Source organism: Lutjanus erythropterus, chromosome 1 (genome assembly GCF_056507025.1).
Source record: "Lutjanus erythropterus isolate fLutEry1 chromosome 1, fLutEry1.hap2, whole genome shotgun sequence".
Taxonomy (NCBI): Eukaryota; Metazoa; Chordata; class Actinopteri; order Lutjaniformes; family Lutjanidae; genus Lutjanus; species Lutjanus erythropterus.
In genome coordinates, this window is record NC_139317.1 from 29,088,437 (window position 1) to 29,105,834 (window position 17,398).

A 17,398-nucleotide genomic window follows, 5' to 3' on the forward strand; every position below is an offset into this window, starting at 1 on the left:
TTTAACCTTCCAATATCTGCTGAATAATGTCTCTACCAACCTAGCAGTGGACCTGCCCACTGATGTAATGTTGCAAATGTGGCTCCAAGTGATATGGTATCACTCGCAACAATGATGATCTCAAGTAGGACGTCCATGATACAGAAAACTGCATACGATAACCATTCTGATTACAATAATAATGTAAACAGGAACCCTGACCTTTCACTCTACAGAAAGGTCTGAGATGAGGCTACACAACAGCACTCACACTACACACTACAGCTGGCAGGCATTACTTGTTTCACCCTGAGGATGCTTCAGCCTGGCAGAAGTTTGCTAACATACGGCAGACAGCAACAACAGCAGATACTTCTCATCCTGTGGTAGTATCTTACCCATACATTTCACATCAGGTCCTTCAAATCGAATCATTACCCTGCCCACTTCATCCCTCACCCAAAATTTATTTTTTTAATAAAGTACTGTAATATAATTGCTCTGTGATGACAAGAACATTGACAAGGCTTTTCCGTAGAGGGGCAACATTTCACTCAGCTTATCAGTATCAGGCAATGACTGCTTAAGCATAAAATTTGCATTGGAATGAATATTAAAAATTCATCAAATAATTATGTTGATGCATTGATTTTGAGCTGTTGCACTTGACAGGATAGCTTTTTAAATGATCAGCTTGCTGTGTAGAAAAATGATGAACAGACTTAATGCAAAAGGTAAATGCTGCATCTTCTTTTAAAATGAAGACATTTATAGTAATTTATATGAAAACAAAATAAGGGCAGGTGCTAATAAATCTGTATTTTTGGGTGCCAGCATTAAGCCTCACAATCACAGGGAGTTCAATCCACTGGTGGTACTGCAACAAAATGAAAAATATTACTAGCAGCTGAAATGAGCTTGTAAATCATTCATTATCAAATACTGACCAAAAATAAACACTGGATTCCTACAATAAGCAGTCCCAGGTTGCTTGTGACTTTCAGTGATGCTAGGAATGACTGATTATGTCACTCTGGACCACTGTCAGAACAAGAGATCCACTACGTGCCAAGCCAAAATATACCCAAAATAAAGACACAACTTAGCCTCGCCACTGTATTGTCGGCCACAGAGTTTCTTAAAGAGACAGTTCACCCTAAAATCAGAAATTCACACTTTTTCTCTTACCTGGTGGTGTTTATCCATCTAGGTTGTTTTGGTGTGAGTTGCAGAGTTTTGGAGGTATCAGCTGCAGAAATACCTGCCTTCTCTCAAACATATTTGTGATGTTAAAAATGACAAAAAATGCATTTGAAAAACTCAACTGCAACGTCTCTGTCCAGAAATAATGACCCGGTTACTCAAGATAGACTAAGCAGTTTAATTTAAGAACTATTTTCTTTCTTCCAAATTACACCCAACAAACATATCACCATGCAGAAGCGTGCATCTACTCATGGATGAGAGGTTACAGTTCTGCTGAGGGGGACAGAGTGCTGCAGGAATGAGTCCTAACACACAGAAAGGATTTTGAAAATTAGCGTCTCCAATTCCCTCGCCTCAAAGTTACTGGGATTTTCATTATTAGCCTGAAACAAGGTCTCTGGTTAACACAAGCTTAAGACATATAAAGCTTAAAAATTTACAAGTAAGTTATTTTGTGACATATTTTATGTGGTGGAACAAACCATGAAAATCTTTTAACAAAAAAATTTGGCCGAAAACGAGTGGCTAAAAGAGACTACGGTTGTTGTAGACATTAAATGTCATCACACCAAACACTAGTCACTTAGTGGAGGTGACACCGAGTCCCATGACTGTCATTTATAACCCAAGCTTAACTTTTAACTTTAGGGTGATTGCATTTATGCCTCAAAAATAATTAGTGGTAGCTGTATGTAAAGACAATCTTGCTGAACAAAACGTTAACCTTTCATAAACTTTTATTGGCCTTTCTGGTCTGATTCAAGTCCAATAAAAAAATCCCATTGGATATTTGTCGAGGGGACCAGAGTGATGCTAAACTCTGGGCTGGCCTACAAACTATTATGCTATATTTACATCCCACACTGTCACAAGCTCGAGCCTCTCTCCCATGAGTAGATGCACAGTAACTGGGTTATAATTTCCGGAAAAAGACATAAAACTATGTATGTATTCAAATGTATTTTTTGTATGTATTTCACAAGCCTAGTTAAATTTAGTTACATTTTATCTCAAACAAAGGCAGATATTTTACAGCAGATATCTCACACCAAAAAAATCTAGATGGATATATAGCGGAGAAATATGTTTTTTTTTTTTATGATGATTGGGATAAACTGTCCCTTTAATTCACAGTGTCAAACTAACTTGAACGTCCTTCTGTGATAAACTGATAGAGTAACATTCCCTGATCACTTGTCATCGGCCAGCCTGGGACCTGCCTGCCTGCAACCTGCATAACTAGTTTGAACCGAGAGGAATTTAAGAGACTTTCCTGCAAATCTGCCTTTACAACTTACTTTCCGCCTATAAACTCGTCTTACAGGAGTACCAATAAATACCTAGTGTCCAGGTATCTATAATAATTCACACCTAATGAACTCATAAGTTAGCTAGCTAACCACACTCTCATCATCCCTGGTTGTTTAGAGGAGAGACCAGCAGAGAAGCATCATCCCCTTCAAAGATCTTTACTTTTCTATTCCCGAATCACAAATCTAAACAAACATTAACAGGCGAAATTAAACATAGTTCTAAAGCTTATGTGAAACCTAAAAGCCATCTACAGAAACACTGCCATAACAATATCAAACTTACACTCATGCTTAGATAAGCAGTTTCGCTTGCGTAGCTCTCTCACCACGGCCAAAAAACATCAACTTCAGAGCTTCTGAGGAGCCGAAGTCACCATCCACCAGCTCTGAACCGTTTCCCAGACGAACCGTGAAGGTTTATTGTCCAAACAGAGCGTTATTTGTTGGAGAAAAGCTAAAGTTTAGCCGCGGTGTTACTCAAGAGAACCTGTTGCTGACAGCTCAGTGTGTCACACCAACAACATGGCTGACAACGAGTGAGTGAGCGGTGACTGTGTGGCTGCTGCTGCTGCTGTTAACGTCTGACCGACCGTCCACTGAGTGGGAGGAGAGACACAGAATAAAAGTTGAACAGATGGAGAAGGGGAACAATTGATGGGCGATCTGATGGAAGGAAGATAAGAAGAAGGCAACACAAGAACTACAGTCTTTTCTTTTCTTTTTTTTTTTTGCATTTGAAGTCCTATGACTTACCTAACGTGTGCTCTAACGTTGTCATGTGTTAAAATAAGGACAGATATTCGTCAACTCACCTAATTTTGGCAGATATTTCGCCACACACAATCTCCTGTGCTAAAAATCCATTAATAATTAATTTCTTCTAAGTATTTTGCCAATTTAGTGTAACAGGTGGCCCCGACATATGGAATCATGGGAGTGCCGTAAAAAGGTGAGCCAATAAAAATATGACTAAAAAATAAATAAGTACATAAAAATGAGTAAATATAAATAGAATAACAAAATATGAATATAAAGCCTAATAACAAAATATAAAAGAGTAATCATAGGCATTTTCATTTATTTTAACATTTAAGGCCTTTTCACAACAGAAACTTTTTTATTTGATTACATTTGAAGTGAATAGTCAGTCTTGTTGAAATTTTGCTTCTGAAATTTATTCATTATGTTTTGATTTATATATTTATTTAATATATATATATTGTGTGTGTGTGTGTGTGTGTGTGTGTGTGTGTGTTTGTTTGTTTGTTTGTTTGTTTGTTTGTTTGTTTGTTTGTTTATTTATTTATTTAGTTAGTTATTTTTCTTTTTGTTTTTTGCTTTTCCCAATTGCTTTTGCTATTCCTTGAAAGGCCAGTTTGGTCAGTCTGGGTTTGGTGGGTCTTCCTGCCCAGGTTGAGCAGTGAATTCCTGCATCTGCCAGAATTCATTCAAGCAAAAGCAATAGCGAAAACAATGAAAAAAACAGGAACAGAGAAAAATTAATGGCATCATTCAAAACAAAATGTAAAAAAATCAAAACATTAAAAAATTAAATAATACTCTATATGCAATAAGTAAATAAATATATAGTTTTAAAAATCAAGAGTAAATGAACAAATAAATGATAAATAAATGAAAATGCTTGTAATATTCTTTTATATTTTATTTTTATTTTGTTATTTGTCTTTGGTATTCACACATATTTTATGTATGTTTACATATTTATACTTTCCTCTCTACATATTTATTTTCTTATTTATCTGAGTTGTAAATTTTAGTGCCCACATTACCATATACTGCTATATGTTAATGTTTTACATGATAATACTATTTAAAAATCTGAAGAATGGTTAAAATGAATTAAAAGTTGCCATATTCTACCTTTTGGCCAGTCCCCTTGTTCTCAATACATATCCCATGGTGCACTGCGGCTGATTCACGTTGCATTTTGCGACTTTGACAAGCAATTTCTGACGTGACGTATCACGGTTTGTTTCTAGTTTACAGACCAGCTACTACCTCCATGCAAGTTGTTCAAAATGTTCAATAAAAAGCCCAGGAGGAACTTTCGGCAAAGAAAAGAGAACTCTAGTGACGATGAGCAGAAGAACAACGGAGCTGGAGAGGAAGATGAAAAAGCTCCAGTTGTGGTAAATAAACCGATCAGTCTGGCTCAGGGCCGCGGCATCTCTTGCAGCTCCAAGCGGGAAGCGACGCCTCCCAAGCCGGACAGCATTGACGGGGACGACGGGGAGACGTCGGGAGTGACAGAAGAAACAGAAGAGAGGAAAAAAGACAAAGATGGGATTAAGAAGAAAACCAGCTCCGTTCTCAGTTTCTCTGACGACAAAGAAGGTAACTAGGCTCAGTGTGACATTAACTATGGCATTTTGAAGTCAATATTTTCAAAGATGGACCCAGTCAAACGTATAGCTAACGGTGTTTACGTCAATGAACGATAGAGCAATGCAAGAGGCAAACTTGAAGGTGACAGGGTATGAACACTGCAGATAGAGTGATAGTTGGAGGTTATGGGGTAAATTTTTGCTCATGTGTCTCTGGTTTTCTTTTTGCTGTCTTAGCTGAAGGACCAACATTTAAAGTTAAGAAGTCCTCTGATAAAGCTGTGCTGTTCCAAGTTAGGAGGAAGGAGGCTTCACCTGCCAAGACCACTCACAATGCAGGTAAGTACATGACTGGTCAATTTTAGAAACACTCATGACCGTTTCTACACCCTAGCAGGTCGCTGAATAGGTGTTGCATTCTCCAGACAAATACTATGGTCACATGCAGTATACACACACTCAATACAGCTTATGAAGTACACTGAGCTAACACTTTTGCAGTCTAATAAAACAATCCTGCAACAGATCTTAGCTTGAAGGATATATGGTTCAGATTCGGAGGTGCTGATATTATCTTAAAGTCATCTTGGAGGCTGTAGTTTGCTGTAGAATTATCTGTTAAACTAAGACACATTTCAAATATTTTGTCAACCCAATTTTTATAAATTAGGGAAGTTTAAAAATTAAAACACCAGTGTAACAACTCAAATTAATACAAATCCTGATAAAATATCTGATAAAATATCAGTGGGTTTTAGTACAATTTGACAATTACTTACAGATTCATGGAAAGGTGGTAGAGCATCAGAGTCTCAGCTTGCAAACTTACATTTCTTAGTCATTGAAGAAATATTTAAGATTTGTTTTAATTTTATTTCAGTAATTAATGTAATTAATAATGTAATAAGGTTTTCCAATGTCATTATACTTTGAAATTTTTGACATTGTCACATCTCCCTCTCCTCTTTCCCAGCCCCAGCGGGTGGCGGTGTCCCACCATCTGCTTCTCTCAGGCAAGATAATGACAGTCAGGCTTCACCAAGTGCTCTGCACCGTGATGATGATGATGATGATGATGATGATGATGATAGTGGTGATGATAATGACAGTGAGAGTGATGAAGATGGTATCAGATCTCCCCCTGTCAGCTCAGACTCCAGCTGCTCTGCTGCTAAACCAGGTATGTGTTTATGTGGATGTATGCTGTATATGTATGTCAAAGGGAAAATACTCTCAGCGAGAGAGCGAATATGTGCTTTTTAAATCCACACATGGTTCTTGGTGTGTGTTTGCTAAAGGCTTTAGAAAACAGACAAAATCAACATTCTGTGTGGAGGAGGCTACAGGTTCCAAGTTAACAATTACTATATTCATTTTACGAGTTTATTTCAAGTGTGGTTGCTCTAAGAACAATTTAAAACGTGTTTATAACTGTGATAAATGAGGAGTTATTAGACCTTATTCTGGGAATATAATTTCAATGTGTCTGTGATTACACTTGCTGCAAACATGCAAACCTGCTGTTCAAAGTTTGAAACAGTAAGTGTGTGCGTGTGTGTGTGCGCGTGTGAGCGAGAGAGAGAGTGTGTGAGTGAGTGTGTGTGAGTGAGTGAACAGTTGTGTCTGTGTTTGTCTGCCACGCATATTCCCTGTATACACCAGCATTTATGTGTCTTTCAATGTGTCTTACAGTAGGCATCCCCAATGCTGCAGAGATCGAGGCAGCCAGGAGGAAGCGTCGTGCTACTCGAACACAGAAAGAGTTCATTCCCCTGGGTAGAGATGGCCACAGCTCTGCTGGTAGCACCCCTGATCGCTACAGCAGGGAGGATGACGAAGACAGAAATGATGATGAAGATGATGAGCCAGATGATCATGAGAGAAGAATTGAGTTCGCTCCACGACTGAAAAGCATCAGGGAGAGAATTGCAGAGAAGCTTGGTATGGGAGAACGGGGAGATGGGTTGAAAAGGTTTTGAACCAAACTGTGGGAATGTGAGGTGTACTATTTTGCATGTTTGTGTGTATTGTAGGTGAAAGTGATGGTAGTCTCTCAGGGACTGATGGCGAAGAGCAAGAACTTTGGGAGGAGACACAAATTTGGAAGGGAGTCAAGAGACGCACAGGAGACCAGGTAGGAAGAGATTGAGGCAGCCATCTTTTTCTTTTTCCCATATTTTCGTAAATTCTTTTTTCCTATAAGCTTTCCTCTCTCTTTCTTATATGCTTTTTCTTTGTCTCACTCTTTTGTATGGATCTCCTGTTCCATTTAGTGCAAAACCAGCCACTCTGGAATGCCAAATTAGTCGCCACTTCAAAAAACTCACACCTTACATGAGTGTAACTACTCCCCCCTGTACTGCAGCTTTGGCATCCTTTATCCTCCTGTTTTCTTCCCCTCAGAGCCCATCTGGCAGTGAATCCAGCAGCTACAGCAGCAGCAGTATCAGCAGGCAAAGACAAAAGAAGAGATCAACAGGGGCCAGAATCCCAAAGGTTCTACCTCCAGTCACTGTCTCAATGGTCAAGAAGAGGATCACTGGAAAGTAAGAGTTTCTTCTAGCTTAAAGCTGCAGTAGGTAGAAAGCCTGCTTTATTGAGTTTCATCTGAGCATCGTCAGCATGACGTGACTGCAGCCAACTTGGAGGCGAGTTTGGCTCACAGTTCATGTTGGGTGCGACTCCCCATGATATAAGTGATCATGAAAATGCAACTCAGTGGCAACATGGTTTGACTTACACAGCCAAAAATGTCAGTTTGAAAGCACAACACCATTTTCTTACCCTATTAGCAGCACAGTCAGCTCCTCCATGGTGCTGCTGCACACAGGTTTACAAGCAAACATGAAGATAAATCCACTTTTTAATCCCAAAAGTTTAAAACCAAACTTTGAGCTCTCATCTGACTGGTCAGCACATTTGTAATTGTTTCGTGAATTGCTGCTGCAGAGAGGCTGAGAGGCAGGAGTAAAAATAAATCCACGTCAAAAGTTTCAAAAACAAACGCTGAGGTCTCCTCTGGTTGGTCTGCGGCTCCATGATTTCTTCCTTGTTGGGTTGAAGCAGAATCCTCTTTTTAATCCAAAAAGTTTGAAACATACACTCTGAGCTCCTTTCCTGCCAGTAAAATAGCCGGCAGCACAGCAACTTAGGTGTTTTTTTCCTCCCGAAGCGCCAGTCTGCCACCAACCCTTCACTGCAGAGCTCCCCAGCTCTGAGCAGCTGCCTGTCAGCTCTGTGTCTCAGCTAAGCCTGGTCCTCTCAGTACTTGGCAAAGCTCTGTGATACACATTAATGAACACAACTGAAGGTGAACTCAAAAGTAACCGAGTGAGCTGACAAACTCCTGGGTTAAGCATGTTGCTCAATAGGTTCTTTTCTCTTTATTATAATAATATTTTATAGTGACTTTTCCTGCAGTATTTTCTGTCATTGATTCAGGGTTTCACCAGAAGAACGTGCACGCACAGCTGCACTAGTAGTAGGAGTCCCCCAGGTCCCAAAAGACCTGTGATTCAGTTAAGTCTACCGTCACAGGCAGATTCTCTAAAATGCTGAAAACAGAGCCATAGAGGAGGTGTACAAGTGTAGTTCTCTCTCAGAACACCTGATTTACAATATGCTGAAAGGTTTTTATGAAATTATTTCTCAATTATACCAAGACAATGTTGCTTACTGGAGCTGTAATTCATCTAAATGTCACTGCACATAATCAGTTCAACATAATAATGATAACATTTCTGAATCAAATACTGGTTTAATATGGTATAATATTGTAATAACAACATTTCTTTATACATTTTTTCCGGTTTCCTTAGATGTTTTGTAATAAACATACAACACCTATGTATTCCTCACTTCACATCTGTTTTATTTTTCTTCTCTTAAGACTAGACTCTCTGAAGGAGGTGCATAGAGCACGGCAAGCAGAGCTGAGGAGGATGGAGACTGATGTTGAGAGCGCTAAAACCTCCATGGAGACTCTGGAGGAAAGTTCTTCAGAGGGCCAGCTGAAGTTTTACAGGTCCATGACCCTCTATGTCCACAACCTGGTGGAGTGTCTACGGGAGAAGGTTAGAAATGAGTCAGCCTGTTCAGTTAATCTCCACTGTTAACTATTACATAACATAATAATAATTAATTAAGTCAACATAATAGAACCTTAAATTGCTTCTTTTCACATTTATACACACACACACACACATATATATATATATATACATATATATACATATATATATATATATATATATATATATATATGTATATATATATATATATATATATACATATACATACATACATGTATGCAGAAATACGCTTATGATAATTTGCTGACTGAGGATAATTTGTTGACTGTTGGCAGGTTATTGAGATTAATTCTCTGGAACTGGAGCTGCATGCTTTGCTGTCTGACCAGATGGAGGCGCTGTGTGCGCAGAGACAACGGAGAACAAAGGAGAAGGCTGATTGCCTTCAGCAGCTCAGTTGTGAGTAAAATCTGTGTGTCTGTGTGCATGCATATGAATTTGCATAACCCCTGTCTCCTAGTACTTACGTTTATGTATAACTAATTTGCAACAAGAAATACACTTGGAGGGAAATGTAATGCCAACCGAAATCTGTTTTCTAATTACATATTGAGGAAATGTTGTTAATAAACATATCTGGCAAATCGCAAAAATGTTGATAATGAGCATATCAGCATATCAAACACTGACTGTGTATTTCATTTACTAACCCTAACCCATTTGCCAAAATAGTTAATGTTGTGATACACTATCCAGTCGCAAAGACTAAAACATATTCAAAAGGAAGCAGTGACTTAAGATGAGATTTATTTATTAATATGTAACCAAAATGTTTATCTTTCACCAACCAAAGCGCTTTTATAGCCTAAACCTACTCAAAATCATGATATTTAAAACACTTTTGTTTTTGAGTCTGGATGTGAATGCTGGACTGTGGTGTTAAGTCCTGTACTTTGTATGCCTGATATCCACCCCAACCACCTCCTTCCACATCCAATCCAGGGAGGAATTATGCTGTCACCACAACAAATGTAATTTCTAGGCGATCAAACTGTTTCTGTACAATATGTCTCAAAAAATTGTGGAGGGAATTCTCACATATTAGGTGCGTTTTTTCTAACTTACTTTTTAGATGGCACAGATGAGCAGAGTGGAAACTCAATGGAAGCCAACGGAACAGAAAATCAAAGGTGAGTGTAATAAAAAGTAGCTGTTAAGATACAAGATTCTAATTTTCTGCTTTGTTTTTTTTCCATATATCATGTTTAGTATATTCTATACATAAATATTGCTGTATATTGCTTTAATAGTAAATACTAAATGTGTACAAAAAGAATTTAATATAATCTGGTGCAAAAATATTACAAAAAGGTATAGAAGTTCTGTGATGTAGGTATGTCACTCTACTCTAGAACAGATATTTGTATGATATTTGTTTGACATGTTGCAGTGAGGCAGATGCTTGTGTTAAAGCTGAGGAAGATTTGGATGTACCTGAAGACACACAGCTTTCTGTTGAAGAGGAGGAGCAGCTGCAGAAGAAGACAGGTCTGGTGGAATTAAATCTGTTCAACTAAAAGCTTCAGCCTAGAGACCAGGATTTTATTTTAAAAGTCCAGCTTTAACCCTACAAAGTCTCTGCTCCCTCTGCAGCTGCTATCCTGTTGAGGTCCCAGGCAGTGTTTTCTGATGTCCAGGATGAGTTCTTTGATGTTAAGAAGATCCTGTCCCGCTTTGAAGAATGGAGAGGATCTTACTCTGATTCTTACCACAGTGCCTACATCTCTTTATGTCTGCCCAAGTTGCTGAACCCCATCATAAGACACCAGCTACTGGCGTGGAACCCACTTAAGGTACATGTGGACACAAACACAGAGACTAGCTTATTTATACGTAAACACAAATGCCATCACACAACATGTGACACTGTGGGACCAATGTCATTTGTGTTTTGTTTCAGGATGATAGTGAGGACTTTGAAAAGCTCCCATGGTTCACAGCACTGGAGACCTTTTGTCACGGTCATGGCCACGAGGAACTAGAGCACACAGACAGACAGACACTGTCTAATGTCATAGAAAAGAGTGTCCTTCCAAAAATAACAGGTATCTCACACACACACACACACACACACACACACACACACACAAACACACACATACACACTTACTGACTTTTCCTGTTCTCATTCATTCATTTGTAACTATTGACCACTCATAAAATGGGCCAAATTTTCAATAAGTATGATATGTTAAAATGCAGCTATTTTATGTTACTGTATGTTGTTTTTTCCCCCAAGACTAATTCCATACATGCAGCTTAGCTGTTTTGAAATTTACACTTCATAAGGGTTTTTTAATCAAAATTTTAAATGAAACAAGCAAACATAAACAGCAAAAAAGAAAAAAGACAGACAGGTTGGATATACTCTGTGCTTATGTACATTAAACACATTCACATTTATGTATTCATACATTTACCCATACTCATTGTACTCTGGTGAGGCTTAACAATAAGGCTTTACTTGATTTCCTGGAGAAAAACATAGTTATTTTTTACTAGTTGCTGTATCCATACCACATTCTTCATGTGATCAGTTTCCAGACCACAGATATGACAAACTACAGGAACATCACATTTTCCCTTTCGTTTTTGCTCTGTCTCTGTTTAGCTTACGTGGAGCTGTTGTGGGATCCCCTGTCCCACCATCAGTCTGTTAGTCTGTCTGATGTTTGTCACAGACTAAGGGAGGACTATTCCATCTTTGAAGGAGAGCAGAGCAAACCAGTCAAGGTAAAGCCTGCTTTGCCAATGTTTAATTCCAACAATAATGCCCCATAAAACATGTTGCAAAAAACAACATTAACATGCAATAAATAAGCAATATGCAGTATATGACCATGTTTATTTTAGTAATGTTTTATGTCCCTTACAGACATTCACAGAGGCTGTGATTGGCCGACTAAGGAGCTTTGTTGATGAAGATGTCTTCATCCCTCTGTACCCCAAAAAGTCAGTTTCTTTCTTGCCTCTTTCAGTTAAAACTTTAAGTGATTATTTGAATGTCTAACAGGCAGGTCTGACTTCACCTCAGTATCGTCTTTGTAAAGGACAGTGTAGCACAGAATGATTTCTCTAACCATTAGCCTGTACTCCTATACACATTCTCTCTTGCCCAGTGTACAGTATAGACTCAGATATGTCTCTGCTTAATCATTAGATAAAATTGCTGCTCATTGATGTCTAACTTGTATTATTTAAAGGTCAGATTAATGAAAAGAGTTTGTTTTTCTATACAGGTTCTTAGAGGACAGGTCGTCTCCTCAGTGTCGCTTCAGGGATCAACAGTTCTGGACGGCCATAAAAGTACTACTTTCTGTGCTACTCTCACTTGTTTGCCTTATATTGTCCTAGTCTTTCCTAGTGGGAAGTTGCACTTTTTCCAGGCTTTGTAAATTAAAATTGTTTTGTGTTTATATTAGCTACTAGGTAACATGGGGAAATGGGATTTGCTGCTTCCTGAGTCTGCGTTAAAGGAACTGATGTTGGACAAACTGCTGAACCGATACCTGATGATCACCCTGTGCAGTCAGACACTGCACAACAATGCTGTACATGCATGCAGAAAGGTCCTGATAATCACATTTATCATTTTTAATGTGGCATGTAGGCATATTTGGGTCAGTGGATCTGATCCTGATAAAGTCCTGGTTGTTTGTCTTGACTGAACTCACATGACTCTCTTTCTCTCTCCAGATAGCAGATAGTTTGCCCCTCTCTTGGTTCAAAGGAGAGACTGTCTGTTTGTCTCAGCTCCAGAACTTCAGAAACCACCTTGTTCAGAAAGTTCATACCATCTGTAAACAGCAGCCTCCTGAAGACACAAACATGAGGTAAGAAAAACACATGTTTCCATAAGAAAGAACAAGATTTTGGAATTGCTGTGAGGTCAAGGTAGTAACAGTGAAATGGAAAAAAAGACTCCAGTATATTAATTTATGTTATCATTTTGTTCACCTTTTAATATCCAAGAATTCCATTTCTTTTTATAGGCTTTAAAATGAAAGTTCTTACTGCTTTTGTTTAACTTTAATTTATTAAAAAGGCTGCACATTTATGGTTACTTGATGATTCACCAGCAGTTGACTATAAACATTTCCTCCCCATTCTCCCACCATATCACATCTGCAGCTTAACAAATTTCAAGTGACACAATGGCAAAATGTGACTTTAGTTTATTTGGTAGTTATCTTCATAAATCCATGTAGATATCTTGCCTTTTCTTCATACATTTATAACAACAACATAACTATAATAATTCTCTAATCCAGATTTATGTGTCCACCTCAACTGTAGGTTTGCTGTGGTCGAAGTGCTGCAGATTTTGAGTAGAATCAGGTGTCATGACTCCATCATGGCTTTAGCAGAGAAATACCACTATGAAGATGTCATCTACTCTCACCAGCTGCTGAATCAAGAGACAATATGAACAACAAATGTGGAATGGAAGGTGGATCAAAAAGCAAACACAGTACTTTTGAAAAAAGTGTCAAAGACTTTGTACAGCAGGGCAGGAACTGAGTGGGCTGTGCCTTGTGTAAAAGGCAACTGACCTGGATAAAATATGGGAAGGAACACGCCATGAGAACAGTGTCATCATCTTATGGTGGAAAGCCACTGCTAATCAGACCAGCGCTTTGGCCAAAATGAAAACGATGACTACATATGTAACAGTGGATGTGAGGATACGTATAAAGTATATGGCAACAAATTATACAAATTACTTGTTTAACCAAGGAAGCTGCCAAGAACAATAGTGTGGGGAAAAGAATTCACCTTCCTGCTGTTTTCAGTCATGAACATTTTGCTGTCTGTTTTGTACAGGAGATAACTGTATTTTTATTAATAAATATTTGAATTTTGTTAATATATCTTGAGTTTTATTTAGATTCTGTTTGTCATGTTGAGGCTTATTTGTGTCCAAGTGACTTACTAATAACTAATATACTACTAATATCTATTATGTCACTTTGAAGTTAGACATAAAAATATGGTTATAGCACAGCCACTTAAAGAAATGCTTTAGATTTTTTGAAGGTCAAGGTCAAGTTTATTTATATAGCACATTTAAAACAACCGAGGTTTGCCAAAGTGCTGTACAATCTAGAAAGCACTGAAGTATTAGAATAACTATAGAAATAGAAAGGTACAATATTAGAGCACACAGTACACAAAAAATATTAAAATGTAACAATAGAAAACAAAATAAAGTGCACAATAAGCACAAAGTTCAATAAAACAGTCCATAAATCTGCAATGTTCAAGTCAACATGAGTCAAAAGCCAACGAGAAGAGATGAGTCTTCAGCAGCGACTTAAATATCTCAAGAGTCTGGGCAGATCTAATGTACAATGGTGAGCCTAGATATCGGGACATCTAAAAGCAACTCATTTGATGACCTCATTGCTGTAGCTGATGTGTGAACATAGATGAGTTCAGCTAAGTACTGGGGGGGCAGACCATTCAATATCTTAAAAACAAACATCAAAATCTTAAAATCAATCCTGAAGCGAACAGGAAGCCAATGCAGAGAGGCCAGAACCGGTGTGATGTGGTCTCGTTTTTTTTCGTGCTGGTCAAAAGGCGAGCAGCAGCATTTTGCACTAGCTGCAGACACCGCAGAGAACATTTGTCTAAGCCCACATACAGAGAGTTGCAGTAATCAAGCCCAGACATAATGAAGGCATGGGTAACTTTCTAAGCAGCTGAAGCTGAAAGAAGGCACCTTTGACTACAGAGACAATTTGCCTGTCAAATTTAAAAGCACTATCAAAAGTGACACCAAGGCTTTTAATAAAAGAATGGTTTTTGGAAGCCAGGGGGCCCAGAGCACCAACAGAGTCATCTACACATTCTGGATGTCCAGACACAATAACCTCAGTCTTATAATCATTTAGATTTAGGAAATTTAGGCCCATCCAAGTTTTTATGTCATTAAGACAAGCTAGCAGAGGCTGCAGAGAGTCCTTACATTTTAATTTTAAAGGAAGGTACACTTGGACATCATCTGCAAAGCAATGAAAAGCAACATTATATTTATGGAGAATGGAACCTAGGGGCAGCATATATAAAGAAAACAATACAGGGCCCAAAATGGAGCCTTGGGGGACCCCACAGGTGAGAGGGGGCACATTTGAGGAGAATTCACCCAGATGGACAGAGAAACTCCTGTCGGAAGTGGGGTTGTTTGAGGCACTTAACTTATACATAGTCAGTGTATTACCTACAGTAGATACAGGTTGACATGTTCCCAGAGAAGCAGTAGGAGGACTGGTGAAGGAAGCTAAGCAATGTTATGCTGTGGTCAGCAACAAAACATATTATAGCCACATTAAAAAGGCCCACCTAAAAACCTTCAATATAAGGTTAAGTGTACACTGTATTTACATATATTTACATATTTTCAATGCTTTACTTTGCTGTCAGACAGCCTTTATTGACAAGAAACTGAATAATGTTATCTCATCCACTAAACTCCACTGACAATATTGTTCCTTTTTTCCTTGCTCGTCTACAGCCGCTTGAGGTAGTTTGTGTTATTTTGTTTCTTTAGCATTTTGAGGGGTTAGTTTGGTTTCATTGAAGTCACACAATAACACAAACTAGCCCATCGAGGCAACAACGGACCAGCAACTCCAGGGTTTTATGAGATGAAATTACTGACTTTACCAATGGAGTCTGGTTGGTTTGGAGAGAGCAATATTTGGCTTATATAACTAACCCTGTCCACAGCAGTGAATTGCTTAGATTCCTACACCAGTAAAATCAAACTGGGGGAAAGCTGACTACCAGGTAATAAACTGACTATGGATATATAACTCATACAACCTCAAACCATCCCTTTAAGATGTCAGACTCTTTTGTATACAGATCAATTGTAATAGCACCTGTCATCATAGAAACCAAAACAGCCGATCGTCTCTTTTAGGTTTTACCACTATGAACCAGTACCTTATTTAGGTCAGCTCTTTCATGGCCATAGAAAAGGCCGTGTTATTGGCAGTAAAGTGTAGGATATTACTGATACCATCATTATTTATGTATAGGAACTATAACAGGAAATAACCTCAGCAGAAGGAAAGACTGCTTTGACTAAAGCAGGAGTTAATATTATTTTACGTGCGCAAAATTTGCTGTGCTTATAATGAATCAGATAATTGATCATCTTAATTCTTTTCCATAGAAGCACTGTGTGACCATACAAATGACAAAATAATTTTACTAAACATTGCGAAGGCAAATTATTACCAGTGACAGCTGTGTTTGTCTTGATTTAACACCTGCTTGCTTCCACACAGGCCACATGCAAAGCCAACATTTCCAGCCACCTGGACTGAGGCTTGCATTGCAAGACTGCATTTAGCCCCAAACAGGTATTTTCATCAACAAATATAAAGTCAGAGTTGATTTCTAACACATGATTTCTTGTAGCACTGTGCAATCAGGGGCGTTATGGTTTCTCTTTATATCTACCACAACTTTAAAAGTTATTTTTACCTATTTCACCTTTAGCTCAATGCTTTCTTGATACAGGGTAACTTCCCAGCCCTGTGTAGGTAAAATAAGGGCTGGATTTGCCCACAGAGTATCCCCAGGCTTCCAACAACATCAGTGACTGTACATGAAATATAAATGTGCCTGCCCAAACAATGCATTATCAATGCTGGTACATAATTGATTAAAAAACTTAGCAGGTGAACCAAAATTATGTTGAAGGCTTTTCTCTTCATGTTGTTGCCTCTCTTCTGCTCCCCATCCCTATGTCCTGGACTGGGCCGCTTCAGAGAACACAGAACTGAGAAGGAGCAGTACAAAAGTATGCACAAAGTGGGAACAAACCAGGTCAATCCAGTGTTTTTAGACCCTTGCATTGTTAACATAAGCAAAACAATCAAAAAGGCAACACACCAGGTCAGAGCGCACTGTGCCACCTTGTACTTCAGGGGCTTGAACCTGGGAAACAGACACACAGCACAGTGTTGTTCAGTAAGCATTACTTATTGTTATTTAAATGTGGCTTTAAATGTAGAAAATCACTTTAAGCATTTACCTGATGAAGATTAAAGGGTGGACCACTGCGATGTAACGTTCCACACAGACAGAGCTCTGAAATACGGGCCGGCCAACCCACAACAGATACCACTGTTGTATCAACAGGATGAGAAGACCACCACCGACATCAGAGCTGTACATACAGTACAGCTGTGCTGGCAGTCCCAAACAGTAGACTAACTCACATACAGCCAGACTTAGGAGATGGATGTCTGAAGCCAGCTGCTCTCTGTTTCCATGACAAATGAGCCAAACCACCCATGTGTTTGCTGGGAGGCCCAGCACAAAGTTACAAAGCAATAAGATGGATATCATAGAAAGAGCAGCATCGCTGTCATCTTGCTGGAGAAATTTACATTTTGCTGAAATGTGGAAAAGAGAATCGTTCAGTTGACCTGTGGACATTTTCTCT

General features: G+C 38.6%; 1 protein-coding gene across 1 annotated transcript; it reads left to right on the forward strand.

Annotated features, from left to right (window-relative positions):
* The first annotated feature begins 4,467 nt into the window (after positions 1–4,467).
* gcfc2 (GC-rich sequence DNA-binding factor 2) lies at positions 4,468–13,560 on the forward strand. The gene is made up of 18 exons (XM_084719130.1): positions 4,468–4,853; positions 5,081–5,182; positions 5,817–6,023; positions 6,536–6,784; positions 6,877–6,977; positions 7,247–7,389; positions 8,733–8,916; positions 9,210–9,333; positions 10,007–10,064; positions 10,325–10,422; positions 10,528–10,727; positions 10,835–10,979; positions 11,546–11,667; positions 11,810–11,886; positions 12,174–12,240; positions 12,357–12,503; positions 12,631–12,767; positions 13,231–13,560. The coding sequence occupies exons 1-18, from the start codon at positions 4,538–4,540 to the stop codon at positions 13,361–13,363; spliced, it is 2,610 nt and encodes an 869-aa protein (XP_084575256.1). The 5' UTR covers positions 4,468–4,537; the 3' UTR covers positions 13,364–13,560.
* Positions 13,561–17,398: the final 3,838 nt, after the last annotated feature.